Source organism: Typopeltis vanoorti, chromosome 12, assembly GCF_054136105.1.
Source record: "Typopeltis vanoorti isolate ZY-2024b chromosome 12, IOZ_Tvanoo_1.0, whole genome shotgun sequence".
Classification (NCBI taxonomy): Eukaryota; Metazoa; Arthropoda; class Arachnida; order Uropygi; family Thelyphonidae; genus Typopeltis; species Typopeltis vanoorti.
The window spans coordinates 23,069,514-23,081,868 of record NC_143560.1 but is presented as its reverse complement, the minus strand read 5'-3'; the positions used below and the strand labels follow the sequence as shown (position 1 = coordinate 23,081,868).

Genomic DNA, 12,355 nt, shown 5'->3' with positions numbered 1-12,355 from the left:
ATAGTAATGGACCTAAACACACCCCGAGGCACTCCACTAGTGACTTTCCTTTTCCTGGATATCGCACCCCCCCATACACAACTTGTTGATACCTATCAGATAGCCAGTCTCCAATCCAATTGGTGCACCAATCTAATATCCAACCCCATCTGCTCTAGTTTGACTGTCAACCTATCATGAGATACTCTATCAAAAGCTTTTGCGAAATCTAAGTATATTACTGTGTATCCTTTTCCTCTGTCCAAGGAAGCAGTCACTTTATTGTAATAAGTAAGTAGATTACTAAAACATGACCTCCCTTTAGCAAATCCATGCTGTCCATCAAAGATAATGCCATTATTATCAGCCCAACTCTGGATCCTAGTTCTCACAAGCTTCTCCAACAACTTAACCACAACACCTAACACACAGATAGGCCTGTAGTTTGATGCTTGAGTTCGATCACGTCATTTATGAAGTGGCACAATCTTGCCCTCCTTCCACTCTTTAGGAACTTGACCAAGTGCAAGACTCGTATTAAAAAAATATGTCAAGGCAGGTGTCAACTTCCTCGCATATTCTTTCAGAATACATGGTGATATATTATCAAGTCCTACAGCCTTATTTACATCTAGTTTACTCAACTCGCTATACACCTCTTGCTCACCTAAAGTCAGTCTCTCCTCCCCATCATCAACTGCTCTCAATCCCTCCATGAAGTCACATTCACAAGATTGAAAGATCTGTATGAACTGTTCATTAAGTATCTCCACCATATTCTGCATCAGCTGTCTTTATACCATTTTCTTCAATCAATGTGATCCTTCCATAATTATTCTTTCTTTTGATGGCTACATATCGAAAGAACTTCCTAGGATTCTTTTTGTCTTCATTAGCTAACTGCTATTCATACCTCTCTTTAGCTACTCTCACTAACCAAGTCACCCTCCTTGCCTGGTCTTTGTAGGCCTCATAGAATTAGTTATTTCCACTTCTCTTATGCTGCCTCCACAATGCCCTTTTTCTCTGTATTGCATGCTTAAACTCTTTATTCATTCATCTCACGCCCACACTACAGAGAAAATGGGCATTGTGGAGGCAGCATAAGAGAAGTGGAAATAACCAATTCCATGAGGTCTACAAAAAGCAGGCAAGGATGGTGACTTGGTTGGTGAGGGTGGCTAAAGAGAGGTATGAACAGCAGTTAACTAATGAAACCAAAAAGAGTCCTAAGGAGTTCTTTCGATATGTAGCCAGAAAAAGAAAGAATGATTATGAAAGGAAAACATTGATTGCTTAAAATGGTATAAAGACAGCTGTTGCAGAATGTGTGGTAGAGATACTTAATGAGCAGTTCATAAAGATCTTTCAATCTTCTGAATGCGACTTCATAGAGAGATTGAGAACAGTTGATGATGGGGGAGGAGAGACTGACTGTAGGTGAGCAAGAGGTGTATGGGGAGTTGAGTAAACTAGATGTAAATAAGGCTGTGGGACTTGATAATATATCACTGCGTATTCTGAAGGAATGTGCCAGGGAGTTGACACCTGCCTTGACATATTTTTTTAATACTAGTCTTGCACTCAGTCAAGTTTTTAAGGAGTGGAAGGAGAGCAAGATTGTGCCACTTCATACAGGAGGTGATCGAACTCAAGCATCAAATTATATGCTTATATGTGTGTAAGGTGTTGTGGTTAAGTTCTTGCAGAAGCTTGTGAGAACTAGGATCCAGAGATGGGTTGACAACAATGGTATTATCTTTGATGGACAGCATTGATTTGCTAAAGGGAGGTCATGTTTTAGTAATCTACTGACTTATTACAATAAAGTGACTGCTTCCTTGGACAGAGGAGAAGGATTCACAGTAATATACTTAGATTTCATAAAGGCTTTTGATAGAGTGCCTCATGATAAGTTGTCTCTCAAACTAGAGCAGATGGGGTTGAATATTAGATTAGTGCATTGGATTGAAGACTGGCTATCTGATAGGTATCAACAAGGTATCGCTCCCCCATACACCACAAAGTTGTGTATGGGGGGGGGGGGAGCAATATCCAGGAAAAGGAAAGTCACTAGTGGAGTGCCTCAGGGATCTGTTTTAGGGCAATTACTGTTTAACTTGTATATTAATGATATTGTTGAAGATTTAGATGGAGATATTCAGTTGTTTGCAGATGATGTAAAGTTGGGACGAACCATGAAGAGTAGTGAAGATGTTTTTGCCTTACAAGAAGACTTGAATAAATTGAGTGATTCGGTACAGAAATGGGGATGTGAGTTCAATGTTGCAAAATGTAAGGTATTAAAATTTGGAAAACGAAGATGGGATGCAGAATTTATGCTTGGTGAGGATATATTGTTGGAGGTGGAGGAAATTAATAGATCTGGGTGTAATAGTGGATACGGATCTGAAATTTAGGGGACACATAGCCAAAATTGTGAAGACAACACAAAGGCTTCTGGGAATGATGCGGAGGACACTGACAAGTAGGGAGATTCTTGTTCCATTGTATAAGGCTTTCATTAGGCCACATATGGACTATTGTGCCCAGATTTGGTCACCTGGTTTTCCCAAGAATGAAGAGATGTTGTAAAGGGTCCAAAGGCGACTGACTAAGGTAGTTTCTGACCTCTGGAATGTCGTTTGCTGAGAAGATGTAATTTGCAGAGTCTGGTGGAGAGGAGGAAGAGGAGAGATATGATAGAGACCTACAAGTTGGTAAGGGGTTGTTATAAGATCAATGGTGGGGAAGTTCTACAGAGAATAGTGGGAGATTGGGGGAGAATCAGAGGTCATCCCTGGAAACTGTATAAAGAGGGTGTGAGTAGGAGAGTGAGAGGCAGGTTTTTTCGTGCTGAGTTGTAAATGATCGGAAGGCCTTGCCTGAGAGTGTGGTGTCTGCAAGGAGTTATGTGTTTAAGACATGGTATGATGAGATGTGTGTGTGTGTGATAATAGGACCTCCCAGATGAGTCTTTGACTCCATGATGTCTTGAGGTAATAATAATAATAACTTTTCAGACCTCCCTCGTATATATATATATATATATATATATATATATATTTTTTTTTTTTACCTCTGGAGAATTAGGAATGTGTGAAATTGTATCGAGTGGTCAACTGCTGGCCTGTTTGGCTGAGCGGTTAACATACCCACTAACCAGTCAGACACGACCAAGAAGTAACGGGTTCATATCCCGCATGGGAATGGATGTTTGTGATTGTCTTTATGTGGGAGATTATATTATCCGACTGATTTGTCCATTTCTGTATATTAGCTGTTACTCCAAAATCTTCACACCACAAAAGGAAAGTATTAAAAACTGGTCTGCATTGATGTCTCCATTCAACTGCAGCCACCCAAAGGCAGTGTTGCTATCTTTCCCCTTTCCACTCCCTGCTCTTGGTTATTTCCAGTGTTACAAGATTTATACGTTAAACATCCAGGTTAAGGACACCATCAGTTCACTAGCACACCCTTTTAAAAGACTGGCAAAATCTATCCAGCTTCACTGCCTTATTCACATCTGGATTACTTTGAATATGAAATACAGCTTCTTCATGCACTTCATTTCTAACCTTGAACCCAACTCACTCTTCTAGGAGTAAAACTTGCTTTACCGTGGTGAATTATCCCACTAAAGTGATCATTGAATTGCTCCCTGTGTTATCTGCTTTGGTCACTGGACCATCTTCTCTGTCTAACATGTTCATTCATCAGCTTTTTCACCACTATCCTTTAGTTTTTTTATTCTACTTGCTATATAACAAAAAAATTACTTGGGATTTTGCTTAGACTGCAACACTAGTTTCTTCTCATCTTGTCATTTTTTTCCATCTAAACAGCACTAGTTTTTTTGGTATGTATATGTATGGGCAAGTAATTAAGAAGAAAATATATGAAGAATATAGAAAAAAATAAAAAATAATGTACTCATTGGAAAAAAAAAGTATGGGGAAGATTGTTCCAAAGAATAGATGTGGACGGAATATAGGAAGCTGATGAGAAGTTAGTTTGGTGTGTTCAAAGCTGGACAGTGTTTGGGTGTTGACCAGTAGCTGCTCTAGTTCTTCTAACTTTAGACAAAAGTGGAGGAATGATCGCTACCAATTTAGAGGAGCAATGCCCATGAAAGTACCTATAGAAAAGGCATAGCACTGAAACAGAGCACCTATGATAAAGTGTCTGAAGGGAGTCTGTGTGGGAAGGGTTGTCTATTAAGAGATTCATCTGTTCTGAATATCATCAAGAATTCTTAGAGCGGTCTTGGATGCTCCAAATCTGGAGTACAGTATGTGGGAACAGTACTCCAAAGTTGGATGGATCTGAGACTTATAGAGTGTTAGAACAGAAATGAGCACCAAGCTTTTTAGAGGCTAAGGAGTCTCTGTGAGTAATATGTTTGTGCAAGGATAAACTGGATGTGCCTTTCACCCCAAGAAGAGAAATCTGATTGAAAGGAAACTGGAACATTATTAAAAATGAGAGGGGATGAAGAAGGATTTTTTTTGCAGGTTTGAGTTTTTTTTGGCATTGAAATTTACTAAGTTGCCTTCATTCTATTTGAGGATATTGAGGAGGTCAGTATTGAAGTCTCTGGTGATAGAGGATTTTCCATCATTGATAGGGAAATCTGATTAGAGAAAGCCATCCATCATGATTGGAGACTGGCTATCTGATAGGTATCAACAAGTTGTGTATAGAGGTGCGATATCCAGGAAAAGGAAAGTCACTAGTGGAGTGCCTCAGGGGTCTGTTTTAAGTCCATTACTGTTTAACTTGTATATTAATGATATTGGCGAAGATTTGGATGGAGATATTCAGTTGTTTGCAGATGATGCAAAGTTGGGATGAACCATAAAGAGTAGTGAAGATGTTGTGGTGAGGAAGCTGTAAATTCAACAGAGTGTAAAAGATGGCCATTAGATGGCAGTTAATTCAAATGGCCTCAGGGCCAGATATGATCAAATGCCTTAGAAGTATTATGAGTGATAACATGACTTTCTCCAAATCTTTCCATGGCCTGAGTCCAAAAGTAGGTGAGATTAGCTAAGAGGTTGGCTGTAGAACAAGAATGGCAGAATCCATATTGGTGATCGCTAATTAACTGATGAGTCTCCAGGTAATGAAGAAGCTGATTTTTGATAACCTTCTCCATCAATTTTGAAAATACTGAGATGAGAGCAATGGCACGATAGTTAGATGACTGACTTTTGTTTCCCTTTTTGGGCCCAGGCTGGATGTGGGCTTGCTTCCATGCTGTTGGGTAGATGCCAGTTGAAAATAAAAGTTTATATAGATGGTACAGGATGGGTGTCAATTCTGGATCCATAAGTCTTGAGCACAACCAGAAGAATACCATCTAGACGAGGAGCCTTATTAGTATCAAAATTAATGAGGGCTTTTCTGATATCCTTTTGGCAAAAGTTCAGAGAAAAACATGCAGTGGACAGTTTGTGGAAGTATGGGAGGTGATTTGCTTTGTCATCCAGACAGAAGGTGGAGGAAAGAACTGATGCTAAGAATTCCACCTTTTCCTTGAGTGAAGTTACTAGGTCAGACCACATGTGGACTATCATGCTCATATTTGGTCACCTAGTTTTATTGTGATGTGGAAACACTAGAGAGGGTCCAAAGATGAATGACCAAAGTGATTTCAGGACTCTGGAGTGTTGGTTATGAAGAGCATATGAGGAATATGGATTACAGAGGTTGGTGGATAATAATATTATTAATAATAATGGTGCCATCAGAATGCAAGAGAGGTGGCAAAATGTAAGGGCAGAAGCTATGCCCAACAGCCTTTGTATGGGATCCGAACTTGACTGCCAGTTGAGCAGGAAGCGAGTTTATTGTATTTCATTCTTACAAAGTTTGCTTTGGAATCGCTGATAACTTTTTTTTACTCATGTTTCTAGCTCTTGTGTAAGCTGAACCTGGAATTTTTAATTTAAGCCGTTGAACATAAGCTGCATTTTTATCACAGATGGCACAGGCACACTTTTTTTTTTTTGAGAACCAGAGCTTGGATATAGGTTAGGGGTTTGCAGTAGAGTACGGAATGAAGGCTCTCATGCCAGTGAGGATTATTTCTGTTACTAGTTCAGTGCAAGTGTTTGGATCATGAGAGCGAAAGCAGTAATCTGTCTAGTTACTTTGTAGTCACCGCTCTCGCTCTCTCTCGCTCTCTCTCTCTTTCTTTATAGTGATTCTGTAACCTCTTTTCATCTGTAGTGCTGGTTTCATTTCCTAGTTGTCCACTTTACTCCAAATCAGTATTTTGCTTGAGGTATGCAATCTGCCATTGCTGTTAACTAGCTGCCATACATTGCTGATCTCTCTTGATTTCATCTATGGAATTGTCCCAAGCTGGTTTCTAAGACTATTATAATCACTTGCCTTATGAATGAAATTAAAATCATTTAGCACTTCCCATTATCCACATCTCATGCAAACATGAAACCTCCCTCCTCCAAAAAATTTTTCAGCTGTCACTTTTTTTTTTTTTTAATTGAAGTATAGCATGCCATAAACATAGCATGCTACACATTCTTATATGGTCCTATGCAAAATGTAATCTTTGAATGGTGGTGGACCAGGAAACAATTGATGGAAAGGAGCAATTAAAATGGCTGTTCATCTGACACAGCCTCTCCAAACTCAGTCGCTACTTACTTAAGCAAGATTTAATCTTAATTTACAAGAATATCTCTACTCATTAATACTAAAACTTATCTTTTCATTGCTTCTTTCCATAAACATTGTTTTTTTTTTTTAATTTATTTGATATGTGTTATCTTTAACACAGTAATGAAAGTAAATCAAACTACAACTGAATCCTTCCAAACCTACAAAATTCCACATTTAATAACAAAAAAATAATAATTGTCCAAGAGAAACCAGAAGGATTTGCACATAGGTTATTTTATTTTGAAAATACATAGCATACTTTGGCTGCTGATAATTGTTGTTGTCATCAGCCATGTGTTTGATATTTTTTCATATATTGTAATGCATTGTTTTGTGGGGATTTTTTTCAGAGTAAAAGTAAATATATTCAATCATTATATTTTATAACATAGTGCTTTATTTCATAATATATATTAAAAATATTGAAACATAGGCACAAGCTGAATTATGTACGTACCACAATTAGTGTCACTTGAATTTTTCATCATGAAAATCATTGTAATAATTATAATACTTTTAGTTTATGAACATATAATTAATTGGTAGTTGCCTAAAATAATTGGACATATGAATGAAATTAACATTTGTTAAGGAGACAAGGAAGGTCACCATCCATTCAAAATGCCATCTTTACTCAATGCAGTATAATGATTATTAGGTGTATTTTGTAAAATGCATAAGCACCTGTTACCTGTTAGATTTGTTTTGTCCATCTATAGGGATATCCGATATATATCCTTTCCTCCATATGTATTCCAAACCACAATAGCAACAATAAAAGAGTATAGCACTCAGACACAGTATATCAGAAACTTCATGAAAATGGCTGCTCATCTCATACAATTTTATTAAATTTTACAGAAAGTTGGTATTTTGGGTAAATATGGTAAATTTAAATATGGTAGATTCCGTAAAAGCTTTAACACAATTGATCTTATTCATGCAGTAAAACAAATAATAGAAAAAAGCAGAAGGAAATCAATTGCCTCTCTGTTTAACCTTTATTGATTATGAAAAAGCATGTAATTCCATCAAAACTAATACAATAATCACAGCATTCCAGAATCAGGGAGTTCCTGGAGAATATATAGACCTCTTCCAGGAAATATACCACACTGCAACAGCAACAATCTAACTTAATGCGAGTAGCAATAAAATATCAGTTGAAAAATATGTCCTACAAGGAGACTCTCTGTTGCCCAAAATCTTTACAACAGTCCTTCAAGAAATATTTAATAATATAAACTGAACAAATCTTGGTATAAAAATTAATAACAGAAACTTAGCACACCAAAGATATGCAGATGATATCATAATTTTTGCTAACACTCCAAAAACCTTAATATAATGATAGAAGACCAATATCATGAAAGCAGAAAAGTTGGTCTAAAAATAAACAGAGAAAAAACTAAAATCATGTTTAATCATTTTGTAACACTAAAAAACATAATAATAATAGAAAACAATTTCTTGGAAAGAGTTTCTTCATATACATATTTAGGTCATCTCATTGATCTAAACTGTAGACTTCAAAAGAAAAGAAATAGAAGAGTTCAACTTGCCTGGAGTGCATTCAGAAAATTGAAAAGCATTTTTCAAAACAAAATCCCACTCTGTTTAAAAAAAGGAAGACATTTGACCAGTCATCACATATGGTTGTGAAACTTGGTCTCTAACAAAAGCACTGGCAAATAAACTAGCAACAACTCTAAGAAAAATGGAGAGGTGGATGCTAGGCATCACATTAAAAGATAAAAAGTGAAACACCTGGATAAGAAGCCAGACTCGTATTATTGACATCATTCTTCACCACAACCGACTAAAATGGAAATTGGCTGGACATCTATCCAGAAGAGAAGATGAACGATGGACCACCATACTAACAAACTGGATTTCAAAAGAAGGGAAATGAGTCTGAGGATGTCCTAAAAGAAGATGGAGTGATGAATTGTCAAATTTTGTTGGAAAATTTGGTCAACCACTGCCAAGCACAGAGAAAGGTGGAAGGAACTGGAGGAGAACTTTGTCCAGCAGTGGACAGAAAATGGCTGAAAAAAAGAAGAAGATGGTAAATTTTAGTGAAAATTCCTCTCATAAATTTATTCATCCATTCCAGCTTTTGTTTCTATTTCAATTGGACCATTTTTAGGGGCCAAATGGACAAAACATGCTAAAATTATAGTTCTAAATCAAAATCAGCTAATGGCTTTTATTCTCTTATAGGGAGTAGGGGAGACCTTTTAACCTTATCTAGCTTTTGGAGACTAAGTGGGCAGTTCAATATCCACCAGAGATTGAACTGCCCACTTTTTGTAGCCAATCAGAGATAGCTGCCCCATGACTATCATTAATTATAAGCAGCAACTGATGAATAGATGGGCAGACAAGTGCTGCCACTCTCTTGGTACATAACCCTAATAGGATATGTTACTGTCTGAAATAATGTGGGTTGTATGGTAGATTTTCTTGAGTTTATGAGACAAAAAACCTGCTTGCCCTTTCCAGAGATCGAGTAACTCGGGAATTGCTCAAAGATAGATTTAGAAAAAAGTTCCTCTATTTGGCAACTAGACTTGAACTTAAGTCTATCTTCAGTCAGCCAAGCTCAGAGGATGCAAGCACCACTTCCACTAGCTACACAGGCATTAATTATAGTTCTGTGTAGCCAAATATAACTTGATAAAATTTTGGATATACATAAGGTGACTCCATGTATCTCAATTTTAGTTTCGGTTAGATTATTTTTATTGACAGATTTCTTTTTTATTAATGATATTTTACTGATATTAATAATTTCACATAGGAACTGGTGTATTATCTAGGAACTGATATATTAACTATAATCTAGTATATTATTACTTTTGGTAGGCTAAGGATTATGTAATATAGAATCCTTATTTTAGAGACTAAACAAAACTTTTTAAATGCACTTTACACTTGAAATAAACAGGGTGGTGGTCTCACACCAGGTGATGAAAATTATCTACTAGATAATTTTCATTATCTAGTAGATAATGAAAATTATCTACTAGATAATGAAAATATCTACTCACTGAAAATATTATAATGAAAATATCTACTCACTGCAAACTTTCTTTGCTTACACTTGGATTAAGGATTAAATAAGAATATAATTTCTTGGCAACTTTAATTTAGGTATGATAGTTATTGTGGTACGTGAGTGTTCACCATCCTGCAGTGAGTCTTCTGATTCCATGGAAGCTTGAGTGTAATACATATTTAATAGCATTTTTATTTAGATCATTGTTAAAATTTCTTGTTTTAATTGGACTGTTTTAATGTCAAAATTGTATTGTTATTATTACTATGCAGTGGCATTTCCATGAAGTTCAAAAACTTGTCCTAGGACCCTCACACTAACAATTATGCACACAAGGACTATTACACTTCACAATAAGCTCATTCACTGATGAAGAACACATGACTACTTTTGACCACTCATTCACCACTCTCCAAGCAAAAAAAACTGAGTTATGATATTGTTAATTACACTCCTTACACAATTTCTTGTATTACCTCTCATTCTCCTTTGTTCTGAAATATATTGGAAAATTTCTTCTGCATTGATTCTGTAAAGCCTCTTTAGTAATTTATATACTTTAGCAACTTATAAGTATCTAGATATTCCCCCCCCACACACACACATCATTCCCTATATCATTATTGCACAAATTAAAGAATAACCCGAGTACAGAGTCCCATGATACACCACTGGTCGTCATCATCCTCTTATCCATCCCTATATCTTCCAATTTCTGTAACAGAATTCCATGTGATATCTTATCAAATGCCTTTTCAAAGTCCATGATTACCATTTCCTTTATTCAAACCAAATGTCACTTTATTATAGTAAGTGAGTAAATTAATAAGGCAAAATAAAATTATGTCTGCAATAAAATATGCCATAAACAGCTCTGGTTTCAGGTTTGATAATGAAGAGTGTCACCCACAAATGTATCTTTATATGATTATCATCAATCATTTCTTTACTTGTAATTTATGAACTGCAATTTTATTACAATATCCAGTGGAATTTATTTATTTACAGCTATTCACAGGTATAGGATTATGTTAATGAAACTTACTGCTCAGTTTTCTTTCTCTGCACTCTTGCTCTTCTTTTTTTCCAATAGATCTGGATGAGTGTGCGGAACAACTTCATCGATGTGCACCATTAGGAACCTGCATAAATATTCCAGGAAGTTTTAAGTGTTTATGTTCACGAGGTTACACTACTGATCCCACTGGAACAGCATGTGTTGGTAAGTTATATTATTATTATTATCATTATTATCAACATCTCCATAGAGTCAGAGACTCATCGTGGGAGGTACTCACTATTGCATACAATGCTCAACCAACTGCGTCTTAAACTGATTCAATGTGTCCACATCCACAATACACTCAGGCAATGCATTCCACTCACCAACCACCCTCCATGCAAAGAACCTGCTTCTCACTCCTTTGCTCACACCCTCCTTATACAGTTTCTAGCAATGGCCTGTTGTAATGTCCTGTCCCCTCTCCCATTCTATGAGAAATCTCTTGCATGTCTACCTCATAACAACCTCTGACCAGCTTATATGTCTCAATCATATCCCCCCCCCCCACACACACACACACTCTTCCTCCTATTCATGAGGCTCTGCAACTTACATTCTCTCGATCTGTCCTCATACTCCACATTCCAAAGACCACTGACTACCTTTGTGAATCTTCTCTGTACCCTTTCCAACATATCCTTGTCAACATATCCAATTAAGGCATGAAAACTTGGTGACCAAATCTGTGCACAATAATCCATATGAGGCCTGATCAAGGCTTATACAATGGAATCATAACCTCTCTATTTCTGCATGTCAGGGTTCTCCGCATCATTGCCATTATTCGATGTGATACCTTCACAACTTGTGCAATGTGGCCCCTGAATTTCAGGTCTTTGTCCACCATCACTCCTAGATCTCTCATCTCCTCTACTTCTGTTAAAGTTTCCCCACCAATTGTATACTTTGCATCTCATCGTTGCTTATCAAATCTTTACACTTGACAACATTGAACTGATAGTTCCACTTACCTGCCCATTCATGCAATCTATTCAAGTCCTCTTGTAAGGCAATAACATCTACTTGGCTCTGCATTGCTCTACCCAGTTTTGCATCATCTGCAAACAGCTACATATCACTAGTTAAACCTGATCCAATATCAACATAGAAATTGAACAACAATGGCCCCAAAACTGACCTCTGCGGCACACTGCAGTATCCCGAAAGAGAAAGGAGTGTTACCTTTCTCTTTTGGGATACTGCAACCCCATATACAACTTTCTGATACCTATCTGATAGCCAGTCACTGATCCAACACAGAAGTCTGTTATCCAATCCCATTTGTTTCAATTTATTTAAGAGCTTGTCATGTGGCAGTCTATCAAAAGCCTTTGTAAAATCCAAGTACACCACTGTATATGCATCTCCTCTGTCCAAGGTATTTGTCAACTTGTTATAGTACATAAGTAAGTTAGTGAAATATGATCTCCCCTTAACAAACCCATGCTGATAACCACAGAGAATACTGCTGTTATCAACCCATTTCTGTATCCTACTTTTCACCAATCTCTCCAGGACCTTCATATTATTTCTTTTCTTTTTTTTTTTTTCAGATTTAA

General features: G+C 36.9%; 1 protein-coding gene across 1 annotated transcript in view; it reads left to right on the top strand.

The window, feature by feature from the left end:
- LOC150100631 (fibrillin-1-like) overlaps nucleotides 1–12,355 on the top strand; it is a 1,594,375-nt gene that overhangs the window by 1,421,742 nt on the left and 160,278 nt on the right. Inside the window, exon 61 of the mRNA XM_090401848.1 lies at nucleotides 10,827–10,955. Coding sequence (XP_090257974.1) covers nucleotides 10,827–10,955 — 129 coding nt within the window. The remainder of the gene's footprint in view (nucleotides 1–10,826; nucleotides 10,956–12,355) is intronic.